Raw genomic sequence first — 12,856 nt, forward strand, 5'->3', positions numbered from 1 at the left:
TTGTAATACCAGTCCGGTCTAAACTTACTGAAGAGAACAAAGTAAAATCGACGAAATTCAAATAATTTGTAAGAATAAAACGATTTATAAACTTCATTCTGACGTCCTGAGATAACTTGAAATAACGAAAGCACGATCTTACTTTTATTGCGAACTTTTCCATGGTTGACTTTAGATCTTTATTTTTCTATAACAGTTCACTTATATTTCATTCTATCTACTTAATAACAATTACATTATGTTATCGTAAAATCTGTATCGAATTTTAACTTAGTTACTAATTAAATTTATATGTTCTCTACCAACCCACATGAAAATGTACTGGCTGTAAAAAAGTATTTTAATATTGTATTAAAATTTTAGTTTTATGGCAAACATTAACATATACAAGCTACTAAATGCATGTTCTGAAACTTACCTCATTTGTTATAACTTTATATGACGGAAACAAAATACTTAGATTTTTGATTTGTTTAAGAAAAACGCTTGACGATAATGATATTACCGGACGAAAGGGAATAATTGTTTTTGTTGCATTTTTTTTTTCAGATTCACAGTGACCAAATGCCCTTTAAATGTGACTACTGCCAGCGGCTATTCAAGCATAAGCGTAGTCGCGACCGACATATCAAACTCCACACAGGGGACAAAAAGTATCGCTGTCCACATTGCGAATCTGCCTTCTCCAGAAGTGACCACCTTAAGATTCATCTGAAGACACATGATCATGCCAAGCCTTTCCAGTGCACTGTCTGTAACCGCGGTTACAACACCGCGGCAGCGCTGACTTCACATATGCAGAACCACAAGAAAGAATCTGCCCACACTTCCTCTAACGCACAGTTACAGTCCCAGACATTCCGATGCCTCCAGTGTTCGGCGTTTTTCAGCAACGCTAAGGATCTCCAGGTAAAAAAAAAACAGTTATACTTAATCTTAGAAGCCGAGACTTAAGGCTTACAATGCAAGGTTTTGCACCTTCAACTTCATTACTATCCATTTCAAAAACGACACGTAACTGTCGTTGTAGATATTTAAATAGACAAGGGATAAAAATAAGGGGAACGAAAAGTTCAAACACAAGAGCGTTTTCATAATCCATTCACTGCTTTTTATCACTTATATTTTGCTCGTATCCTAAATTTTCTTTCAATATATCTGAGCTCAACTAGTACAAATCAACGAGTATGATATTCAAACCCTTTTTAACAAAGTTTGTCGTAGTATGTTCAGCAACGGAAATATTCTATTTGATAGATACACCTCGGATAGGGTATGAGAAGGCGTCCAACAAGTTTTAATAAGACAAAGATCGAACGTTTTTAAAACACGATAGGTTTCCTTATCGCTTATTATAACAACTTGATCACGTTTCTAACAAACAATTTAGCCCTTGAACGCTACCGATGACTTTTTAAAAATAATGTCGTAGTATGTGCTATGTTCATAAACTTTCTCTTAAGGATGCCTTTAACCAAAACATCTTAGATGAAGAATCATTGTCATTAATTCTTTTGGTAATGGGTTGTTCCTTTCTGTATAAGGCTACGAAAGTTTAGGTAATGGGTTGTTCCTTTCTGTATAGGGCTACGAAAGTTTAGGTAATGGGTTGTTCCTTTCTGTATAAGGCTACGAAAGTTTAGGTAATGGGTTGTTCCTTTCTGTATAAGGCTACGAAAGTTTAGGTAATGGGTTGTTCCTTTCTGTATAGGGCTACGAAAGTTTAGGTAATGGGTTGTTCCTTTCTGTATAAGGCTACGAAAGTTTAGGTAATGGGTTGTTCCTTTCTGTATAAGGCTACGAAAGTTTAAGTAATGGGTTGTTCCTTTCTGTATAAGGCTACGAAAGTTTAAGTAAAAATTTGTCATCAAACAAGTTTTTTTGTCAATTTCAAATAAACTACGTTTTCTTCTTTTTACAATTTTGCTATAGCTCCTGAAATTTATAGCAAGTCGAATGTTAAATTTCGCAATATACGATATAGTTTCTCAGCAATTTACAAAATTTCTTTTGTTTGTAGGCAAGTATAAACACACACACACATACAGACTGTGTTTCGTTCGTTTGCTCTCCGAAAAATCGCTGTTAAACATGTTAGCAAAACTCACGAGTGAGTATCACAACGTCAAAGTTTTCCCTGCCCAAATATTCAGAAGTTACGCATGCCAACCGTTAAATTACTTCTATTAGTTAAACTGCAATTCATATTCATTTCACAGACCATGCAGCTAAGTAAGGAAATGTACCTTTTTTTTCCAAATCCATTGTAAATTTACAAGGTTATTTCTAGTGAAATTTTTCTTACGTAATTTACAAAATGTTTATTTAAAATTAAGTTCTACAGGCTCTCTGAGCTAACTTTACGAGTACTCTTCACCCACACTGTTGCAAAGTTGTTCACGATTGTCACGTGGCTTTAAGTAACTATTATGTTATTCTACAGCTTTGTATCGGCAGATAGCGCCATCTACGTTTTATAATTTATGTTCTTCAGGTAAAGTGGCCTTGGCTGGCTTATTCTTGGTCCGCTGGAGACCTCCAATAAAATAACCTTAAATGTCAGCCCTGGTTTAATTCATAACCCTAGCGGTTCCTTCAGAAACACAGAGTTAATCCTTTATAAGCCATATTATATGACGTATTATGGTTTTCTCTGTATAACGCTTTTTGCAGCTACAGTGTAAAGGTAATTGAAGTAATTAAAATACAAACAAAGCATGCAAAAATATACACTAAGTAAGATTTTACATGTTTGAAACTAAACCTACAATATCACTTGTTCTTGCGAAGGTTGGTCCTTTAAAAACTTCTCGACTATTAGAATAATTGTGTAATGTCTTGCATCTAGCTTCTTTGCTTTTCACTATCTGCTTTAGATTTGATATTCATGTTTGAGTAAAGTTATCTTAAGCAATGGAGATTAATGCGCGAGGTTTTGTTGTACTTATAAACCATATGAGGCATTACTTAATTGTGTAGAAGCCTGACTGACTGCTGTTTTGAATTTGCAAGTGATATATTTGCACAATGTTACAGTGTTAATATTTACATGATAATTAAGTCGGAAATTGCAAGAAGAAATTCCGAACAATTGGTGAATAATGTTAATGTAATACTAAACTTTTCGGTGTAATAGTGTGGGTTAGGGAGTTGACGACACAATGTCCAAGAAGGTCTCAAACGTGTTCTATATGATCTAGTTCAGGACTTCTGTCTGGGCAGTTCGTGAGATCTGTAGCTTATTGTCTAAGAAGGTTCATCACAGTCCTGGCAGTATGATATTGAGTTTCATACTATATCAGTATATCATCAAAATGTATGTCCCCTTCTCGAAGAACGATAAAATATGTTTAAATAATAACTTCTCCCCAAAACAGTATAGGTTTCCTCAACCACCAAAATGGTCATACTGCGCTAGGCGTGTTGTTAGTGAAAATCGCAGATAGATATGAAACCACGAGGTATATTCACCTATCGGAGTTGCTGCCACTTCAAGAGATCTTGGGCAAAAACCCATACAAGCTGTTCTGGATCAAGTTGGTCTTCTCAGTCTTAAGCTGCTGGATCCATTAAGTTTGTTTCTTACGTTTCGATCCTTGGTAATCACTCCAGTTGCTATCCTGAAGTCCATAATGAATTCATGGACAGTAAACTGGCGGTTCTCAACGACTATATTGTGCAGGCGTTAAGTGGTGTAACTGAATTTTCACTACTTTGCCCAGGCTGTTTAGCAAATAGGCCTATTTGACATCCGCACATGATCTGCAACTTTTATCTGCGTTCCAATACTTGAATAACTGTGGCAGTTTGTATTTCTGTCAAAAACTTAAACTCACAACCAACAGATGATACTATCACACAGTTATAAGAAAACGAAAAGAGGATCTTGTTTTTTCCAGGGTGGATAGTAAAATACGTTAATACGTTATGATAGGTTAAAATACATATGCTCACAGAATGGGGCACATAGGATTTGCATATGACTATGGACACATATTTTTGGAATTGTTTGTTTGTTATGGATTTCGCGCAAAGCTACACAAGGGATATCTGCGTTAGCCGTCCCTAATTTGCCAATACAAGACTAGAGGGAAGGCAGCTAGTCATCACCACCCACCGATAACTCTTGGGCTACTCTTTTACTAACGAATAGTGAAATTGACCGTTACATTATAACGCCCCGACAGCTGAATGAGCGAGTATGTTTGGTGGGACAGGGGATTTGAACCCGCGACCCGCAAATTGCGAGTCGAGCGCCCAAACCACCTGGCCCGAAATTAAAGAAACAAATAAAGATCAACAAGATAAGAACACGGACAATGAAACTAGAAAGACATTTCAAGGCAAGAATAACAGAATGTGGTTTCTAATACCAAATGACAATCAAAACCTAAACTATTTCATCCTTAAAATATCATGTAGAATTGAAGGTTATCTACTTAGAAACCACAGAATTAAACAAAACGTCAAGAAACGCCAAATATCAGCCCTTAAAGTATTGCAAAATAATTCATAAATTATCATAGTAAAGGCTGACAAAGAGGTAAAAGTGTAATTATGGAAACGGAATATTACAAGTTATTAAAAAACACCTAAACGATTCAACCAAATTCAAAGAACTATCGAAAAACCTTAACAAATGTTATGGAAGATAATTGAATAGCCTACTTTTAAAGTTCAAAAAAGAACAATGACGTCAGTGAAGACATATACATCAGCTTAAGAGTCATCATTGTAAGTACCCCTTGTTTTTTTCGTGCTCCCCAAATTCACAAAAACACAATTGACATCCGCCCCATCCTTTCAACTTCTGGCAGTTATAATCATGAGCTTGCATGATTCCTAGATCTTATGATCGAACCATTGTATGACAACAATAAATACAAGGTTAAAGATGTTCAAGAATTCCGAAGCATTCTCAAAAACCTCAACAATCATCACAAAATGTACAGTTTTGACGTAGTCTCCATGGATACAATGGTACCAAAAGATGAAGAAACAAACCTAGCTCTAGGAATGATATCAAAAAATTCTGACAAATTGAATTACAACCTGAGCTTGGAAACTTTGAAAGACTTGCTCCACTTTGAACAATTGGGCAGCCCTCTGTCACATAGATTATGTGAATTGTTTATCAACAGAATAGAAAGTCGGGCCATTACACTTTCCCACACATACTGCTTTAGATACGTCGACGATGTATTTTGTATATTTTAAGACAATAACCATAAACGGTAATTTGTACAAAACGTAAAGAACACTCATTCTAATATCAAATTCATTCACAGAGAAGGGAATGAAAACCAGGTTTTAAATTATACCAGCATATCAATAGAAAGAAACTCTAACAGACTTAACACGAAAATCTTCTAGAATCTGTTAATGACGACAACTATATAAAGTAGGACTCAGCCCACTCAGTTCAACAAAAAATTGGCACATTATCAAAGATCATCTAAGAAAGGTTTATTCTGACAAATTCAACAACGAAATAATTGACATCTATCAATGCGATAGCACTTACATAGGCGAAACAGGACGCAACAAAAGCATTAGGATCAAAGAATATAACAATTCCCCATCACACGTTTACGAACACAGCACAACAAATCAACATCCAATTAACATTAACAGCTTTAAAATATTATGAAATGAGAACAATATTAATTGAAGAAAAATCCAAGAAGGATTAATTATTCGTCAACTAAAACCTAATTTAAATCAAAACACAGGTGTTACCTATATGTTTTCTAAATTGGAACGAAATGCTCGCGCACTATTTCACGCCATAGGCGACAGTTACCTGATGGTAGCCACACGAGTTGTCGAAATATTGTAATAAAATTAAACAAGCAATAAAAATAAACAATCCACTCAAAAGCTGTATCTATGGACATTTAATTAAAGTTCGTGGTGAATTTCTTCTCTTCACAACAAATAACCAAATGTTGTTTGTATCAGAAACTTGCTACCCGACGGCACCTGTTTGGGTCGAGTCAGGTACTTTTTAAAATTAGATGGTCGGTTTCGAGTCTGTTGTTTTGTTGTTGCTTTCTTGCTCTTGTGTTATATGTACGTTCTCGCAAAGCTACACTATTGCTGCTGTAATATCGTGTTATACAACCTTACAACGCTACAATATTGCTTTATAATATCGTGGTATACAGCTTCACAACGCTATAGTTGCTTTAATATCTTGCTATACAGCCTCACAACGCTACACTTTTGCTGTTGTTCTTAGAACCCGGTGAAAGATTTGACATGTATTTATCTACAGATTAGATATAGTAACTGTAAAAGAAAAGGAAACACACGCGCACCTTATGTGTCTGTCTGTCCGCCCGTTTCTCTGTCTATGATACGTCTTTATGTCTTATTTTTTCATGATAAATAACACTTCTGATATTCCCTCAGGTTAGCAACTATAATTAGATTTCACGGCTCAAACTATAAACCATTACAAACTCTTTTTTGAGTTAACAAATACTTGTACTATTCTAATGTTATGGTCTTTTGTCACATGACTGTCTTCAACTACTTTACCAGAACTACTCAGCCTGAAGGTTGATCATAGGTTTACTCATCCTTCCCACGATAAAAGATGAAGGATGGGATGTCTGCAGATAATTCTACTAGTTATATTGTCAATTGGATTGAATTTCTTGATGTGCTTATACGCATTTGTTTGCATGAACGCTTTGTTGTTTGGAAAATGTCTGTACCTTCCATCCCTCCAACGTTTGTAGCTATTTTTTTTTCTGGTAAGACTTGTCGTTGGCGGCTCTCTTAACTTGATAGTAGAGTCTTACTACCGTAAAATAACAGTTGTCAAACGAGTTTTAGGTATATTGGGAGAGGCGCAGATCTGTCGCATGTAATATTAAATTTGGCGTGGCAGGTGAAGTCTTCTAATTATAGGTGTAGGACATAATACGTTTGAAACCGAAAAATATATATATATATATTAAAAAAAGACATTTCTTTGTTTCCTGTTTCCCGCTTTGGTTGGCGTGGGTAGGTACTCAAACTCATTTTGTCTATAAATCAGCGTTATCTGTACCTGTCTGTAGTTTTACTTGTTTTTCTTTTAATGTAGTAAGATATAAGAGAACCACACTAATATACGTTAGGAATTAGGTTACAACATTAAGTAAATAGAGACTCAACATTTTCAAGTTTAAAGAATGTATTTTTCACAGTTTTCATCTGGCGATATATTTTATTTTCATGTAAATTAGAGAGAAACGACGATGGCTGTAGCTAGATTGAAAATTTACCCAAGATCCAAACACCAACAAGCACAAAGGATCAGCCTTACATATTGCGTACCTTTTCCATATGGGTGTAAAATTAAATAGTACATTACGCTTAGTTTCAAATACAGCCACAGTAGCGAATAATATGTTTGGCATTGTAAACCTTCTGTTCTACAGAGATAAAACAAACTATTGCTATATATATATCACAGCCTGTATGTAGCTATGAAGTACTGACTACTGCACAGTTAATGTTGGTAAAGCTATGAAAGATATTTCTTAGCATTTCTATCCAGTTTTGGGAATATATTTATAAGTATGTAAACCACTTCTATAAAACTACATTGAAGTGATCCCCTGTCAGTATACTAAGTAACACACGAAGAGATAAAAACAGAGTAATAAACATGACTGTGGAAAATAATAATACCATGCTTATTTGATTAGAGTTACTCCAATATGCACAATAGTTTTGGATACTGTGATATTAAAGCTATAATGCCTCGTGTGCAAAAGTCTTTATTCCGGAAAAATAGTGTTAACGTAAAGTTTAAACATGATAATGCGTTCATATCTTAGGTTTCTTTGAAGCAAGATATTAAGCTTTCCAAGATGTTATATTATAGCGTTAGTACCATACTATTTAAAACATATAAGCATTCTGGGATAACTCTAGGCTTTTTAATATAGCTTGTTAATAGTACAGTTAATTTCTATTATTTTACACAAAATTAAAATTCAATTCATTTTTGACATTTTATCTCTTATTTATTAGTTGATTTCAAAAATAGTTGTGTCAGAAGAAAGATTAATTTTCTTTCTGTTCGACTTCCCATTTTTGTTGAGATATTTTCACAGATTGCTGACATATTCTAAAATAAAGGCATATATGCTACTTAATACGCAGTTACTGTTTAATTTTTACGTGAAAAATATTGTCCGCTGTCGCTAATTGCCAAGAAGAGAGGAATTGGCTTTTTGTTTTACGACCTAGAAAATAAACTTGACTATTGGCATGCTTTCTTCTAGTACTCTATTCTAATTAAAACCGCCGAATTTAGATCGAGGTATAGATGTATTTTAACGTGATAAACGGATGCTAGGTTTTAACCACACTATTAATACCAGTAGAGTCTCACTCTTTCGTCTTGGAGGGCAGTTTGTTCTAGTTGATACTGCTAAACTTGGATCGAGGTACAGATATGTAGGAAAAAAAGATAATAAATTCATACTAGATTTTGAACAGTACACTGACCCTCTCATCACACCCAATGGCTGTTTATTTGGCTTTGGGGGATTATAGTTTGCGAAATAAGGACTGTGAGTTAGTTTTCACGTAGAAAGGTTGTATGTACTTATATTGCAATAGGCACCAATAACTAAAAATAAAATATTTTTTTTATTGCAAGAAGTAAATTACCCTTGTTTTCATGAAACCAAGATGTCTGGTTACACTAATCACTATACCTGTGACTTTTCTATTATAAACGTAAACTAATAAACTTATTATAATAACATCCCTTTACCCCTTATGACTGTTCTAATGATTTGAAAACTCGTTTAAATTGGGGTTAAAATGTTAGGTAATTGCTCATGAACGAGATATAGATATCGTAAGAAGAGTGTAATTAACAATCTAAATATATATAAAGTACAAACATTTGTATGTTTGTCTGTTTGTTCGTTATCTAACTACTCCTAGGTCGCTGGGCCAATCTCAACCAAAGTTTGTGGGATGATGGTTTGGAACAAGGGACATGTTGATGGGAGATCACAACCCCCTCCACCTCATTATTACTTTTATTGGGCATTTATTATTTTTGAGGTAAATTAACGTTAATTATTTTCATAATCTCAGAGAGTGCTAATGCACTCTACAGAGGAATGCAGTGACAAAAAATATGGCTGCTACTTTTGCGATAATATATAAACTCAGCTGAAGTTTTACTCCAACACCCACCATAAGGTTGATATGAGTTATACCAACTTCTTACTTTAACCCGTGACCTTTCAGTTTCTGCAGCCAATCACCGTCAATTAAGTAATCCAGTGAAATACTGTAGAAAGACATTAAGAGCTGGGGTTGAAAGCGAGTAAAAGTTTCTGACCATGTATTGGATTGGATTGGACTTAGTAACCGCCACCATTTTTTCTGCTACCTCTTCCTATAAAGTCACCCTGACCATCGCACAGTATATACCATGTTTTAAGTATATACATATTGAGTTCTTAAAGATTATGAAAAACTTTTGGTGAGGTAATAATACGTTATAAATATATTGTGTGAAAGCTAGGATTTTTGTGTTATATATCATAGCATCCAATCCCACATTTTTTTAAAGTTCATAACCTGGACAAAGGACGAGTACCTCAGCTTGCAACAAATAAGCAACAACTGATCTCTAACGTCTAGGCTAAGTATTTCTAGTGTTAAGGAAGATTATTGTCTACAAGTACAATGGAATACTGACATGCTGCTAATTCTTTTCACAATAAAATTTTCCCCAACTTACAGTTCAGAAATTAAATACGTGATATTTACTAGTCAAAATTTCAAAAACCTTCAAAACATTTTATTCAAAATATACTAATTTTTTAGTACAAACGTGTAAAATAATTTCAGTGTTTTCAGTTAGAACAAAGTATACTTTAGAGAAACACTTCACATAATATGATGTTTAAAAATAGTGTATTATATCTACTAAATTTGACATAAAATTCAAATTAAAATGGCCATTCTCTTGATATTTAAGTGAGATTGGCATGCTAATAATGTTCAAAAGATGTATCAGACTCACATACTTGAGAATAATTTGTACTGCTTCTGGATTTTTACATATTTTCTAAGAAGCATAATTCAAAACACCAGACAACTTGACTTCAGAAAAGTTAAAGGGCTTCAGTTCGACTCGATTATCAAGACTGTAAGCCCCAAAGTTAAACAACAATGTTTTTGTGAAGTAACAGATCGTTAATGTTTTGATATATCAAAAAACGTTTGCAGGAAATTGAGTTCAAAACGAATGAAAAAAATGTTTGCATGTGTTATTCCAAAGATTATTAATATCATCTCTATAAGATAAGATGTCTTGTTACGATAGGAATTTAAACAAATACTTTGTAATATAAATGTCAGTTCACATTATAAATTTGTACCGAGCTTAAGAAGTTGATCAAAATAGGTGAAAAGTTTAAACAGAAATGTTTTCAAACGGCAACAAAACAAGGTTCGATTTTTTTCGGAGAATCCTTTGCGATTTCAAAAAAAAAAACATTTGTTGAAGAAGTGATTGTTACAAAACAAATATTACTGCCTATACAACACTCACTGGGAAAAGAAAGGAATAAAGTAAGTGTTAAGTTGTCGGAACGAATTTAGCGCTATCCTATTCTATACATCTTGGCTAACTTCATGAACCGAGTTAAAATAAGACCTGATTTACATATGTGTAGGTAGGAATTATAAAGCATTTTATGTTTCAGTTCGAATTTGTTTTATACCCATTTGATCATGACTATTTCTAGAAAAATCCTAAGAGCTTATATAATTCGAAACACAAAGAGGTTGCTTAAAATATACAGCTTAGGCCACTGATGTTTACGACAAATCTTAAGTGAATGTTGAATGAATGCTAATGTGTAGCTCTTTTTAGTAAACATGTCCCACTTCTTAGTGTTAAAAAGTATTTTACTTTGTTCTTCTGCTTGTTCTAATTACTGCAGACTTTTAAACACCCATTTGTCATGTGTTAGCGTATTTATTTTTAGTGTGAGACAGTGATAAGTTTACGTATTTACAACGCTAAAATCCGGGGTTCAATTCTCTGCAGTGAAGTCAGCAGATAGCCCAGTGTGGCTTCGCTCTATAAGAGACATTTTTCTTGTAGCTGATGAATGTATCAAAACATGCATTTCAAAAAGTTTTTCATAATTTTTAATTGTTCAAAAATAAAAATTATTTTACGTAGCTGTAGGTGAATCACAATCTCAAGTTTTCAGTCAACAGCATCAACACTAAACATACAGGTTCTCTTAAATGCTAAGAGCCGGTCGGTTAGACTGAGGATGCAAAATTTTGGGATTCAAGACTTGATGTCGTTGTACATGCTCTGTATTCTTTGTTGTGAGTGCGTCATAAAAGTGACAGTCAGTCTTATCCGGTTCAAAGATCCGGACAAATGTTTGCGAAGCAAGAGTTTCTGGCTGGCTGCTCTTCCTTTGGTCAGTAACTGTACTTCCAATTCTAGGGGGTCTTTGACCTGGCCGTTTAGTCCGTATACCTTACGAGTTGAAATTCCAGTTGTTGAAACGACAAATAAAAATATAATAAAAAAACAATTAAACCATTTTAGAATTTTTTTTTTCCAATGCTACGCGAAAAAGATATAATGTTGAGGAAATACTGCACTCTTGTGAAGTTTTTTCAAAGTGTACAATCTTGGTATTTTAAGCAAAACCTTGTATATGCTACTTTACCTTTTACAAACAAATAAATACGGCACATCTGAGAATAGTGGGATACCTCTTTAATACTAACCAGAAGAAAAAAAAAGTCAAATATTCTAATTTTCGCTGGTAAAAAGGGAGAAAGTATGAAAATTTTAAACAGTTAAATCATCTACTTGAAAAAGTTAAACATACTTTTCTTTATCATATCTTGTAAATAAGGCCATAACCTTAGGCCCTCAGTAGCTTGCCATAAAATAGAAAGGCTACAGCTATCCCTAATTTTTCCAGTACTGACTAGATGGAAAGCAGCAGCTAGTCAGTAACAATACACTAAGAGACTGACTGTCACTTATAAAGCACACACATATTATAGCCGTGGTATTGCATGGATTCAAACCTCAGTCGCCAACTCTGAAATCCAAGGCTCTACCACAAGACCAACCACACGCCCGGCATGGCCAGGTGGTTAGGGCGCTCGACTCGCAATCTGAGGGTCGCGAATTTGAATCCCCGTCACACCAAACATGCTCGCCCTTTCAGCCTTGGGGACGTTATAATGTGACGGTCAATCCCACTATTCGGTGGTAAAAGAGTGGTGATGACTAGCTGCCTTCCCCCTAGTCTTACACTGCTAAATTAGGGACGGCTAGCGCAGATAGCCCTCGTGTAGCTTTGCGCGAAATTCAAAACAAAACAAACCAACCACACTAGAGTTCGAAACAAAAGGAAAAATGTTTTAAATTGCAAAAAAGTTCACAGTTTTAAACTAAACCACGTGTTTTCTTTTGCTGTTTTGTATGTGTGTGTGTGTGAAATAACAAACATGGATAATAATTGTAAGGATCAACAGTGAAACAATTACTTTCTCATACAATGTAATGATCTTTTAATTGTTGCACGTTATTTTTTCGTTGTTTTCTAAATAACAAACATGGATAATAATTGTAAGGATCAACAGTGAAACAATTACTTTCTCATACAATGTAATGATCTTTTAATTGTTGTACGTTATTTCTTTCGTTGTTTTCTAAATAACAAACATGGATAATAATTGTAAGGATCAACAGTGAAACAATTACTTTCTCATACAATGTAAAGATCTTTTAATTGCTGTACGTTATTTCTTTCGTTGTTTTCTAAATAACAAACAT

General features: G+C 34.3%; 1 protein-coding gene across 1 annotated transcript in view; it reads left to right on the forward strand.

Moving 5' to 3' along the window:
- The first annotated feature begins 552 nt into the window (after positions 1–552).
- LOC106462855 (zinc finger protein 423-like) overlaps positions 553–12,856 on the forward strand; it is a 20,872-nt gene continuing 8,568 nt past the window's right edge. The window contains exon 1 of the mRNA XM_022390471.1: positions 553–909. Within this exon, the coding sequence (XP_022246179.1) occupies positions 565–909 (345 nt within the window). The 5' untranslated portion in view covers positions 553–564. The remainder of the gene's footprint in view (positions 910–12,856) is intronic.

The sequence above is a fragment of the Limulus polyphemus genome, unplaced genomic scaffold (genome assembly GCF_000517525.1).
Source record: "Limulus polyphemus unplaced genomic scaffold, Limulus_polyphemus-2.1.2 Scaffold49, whole genome shotgun sequence".
NCBI lineage: Eukaryota > Metazoa > Arthropoda > Merostomata > Xiphosura > Limulidae > Limulus > Limulus polyphemus.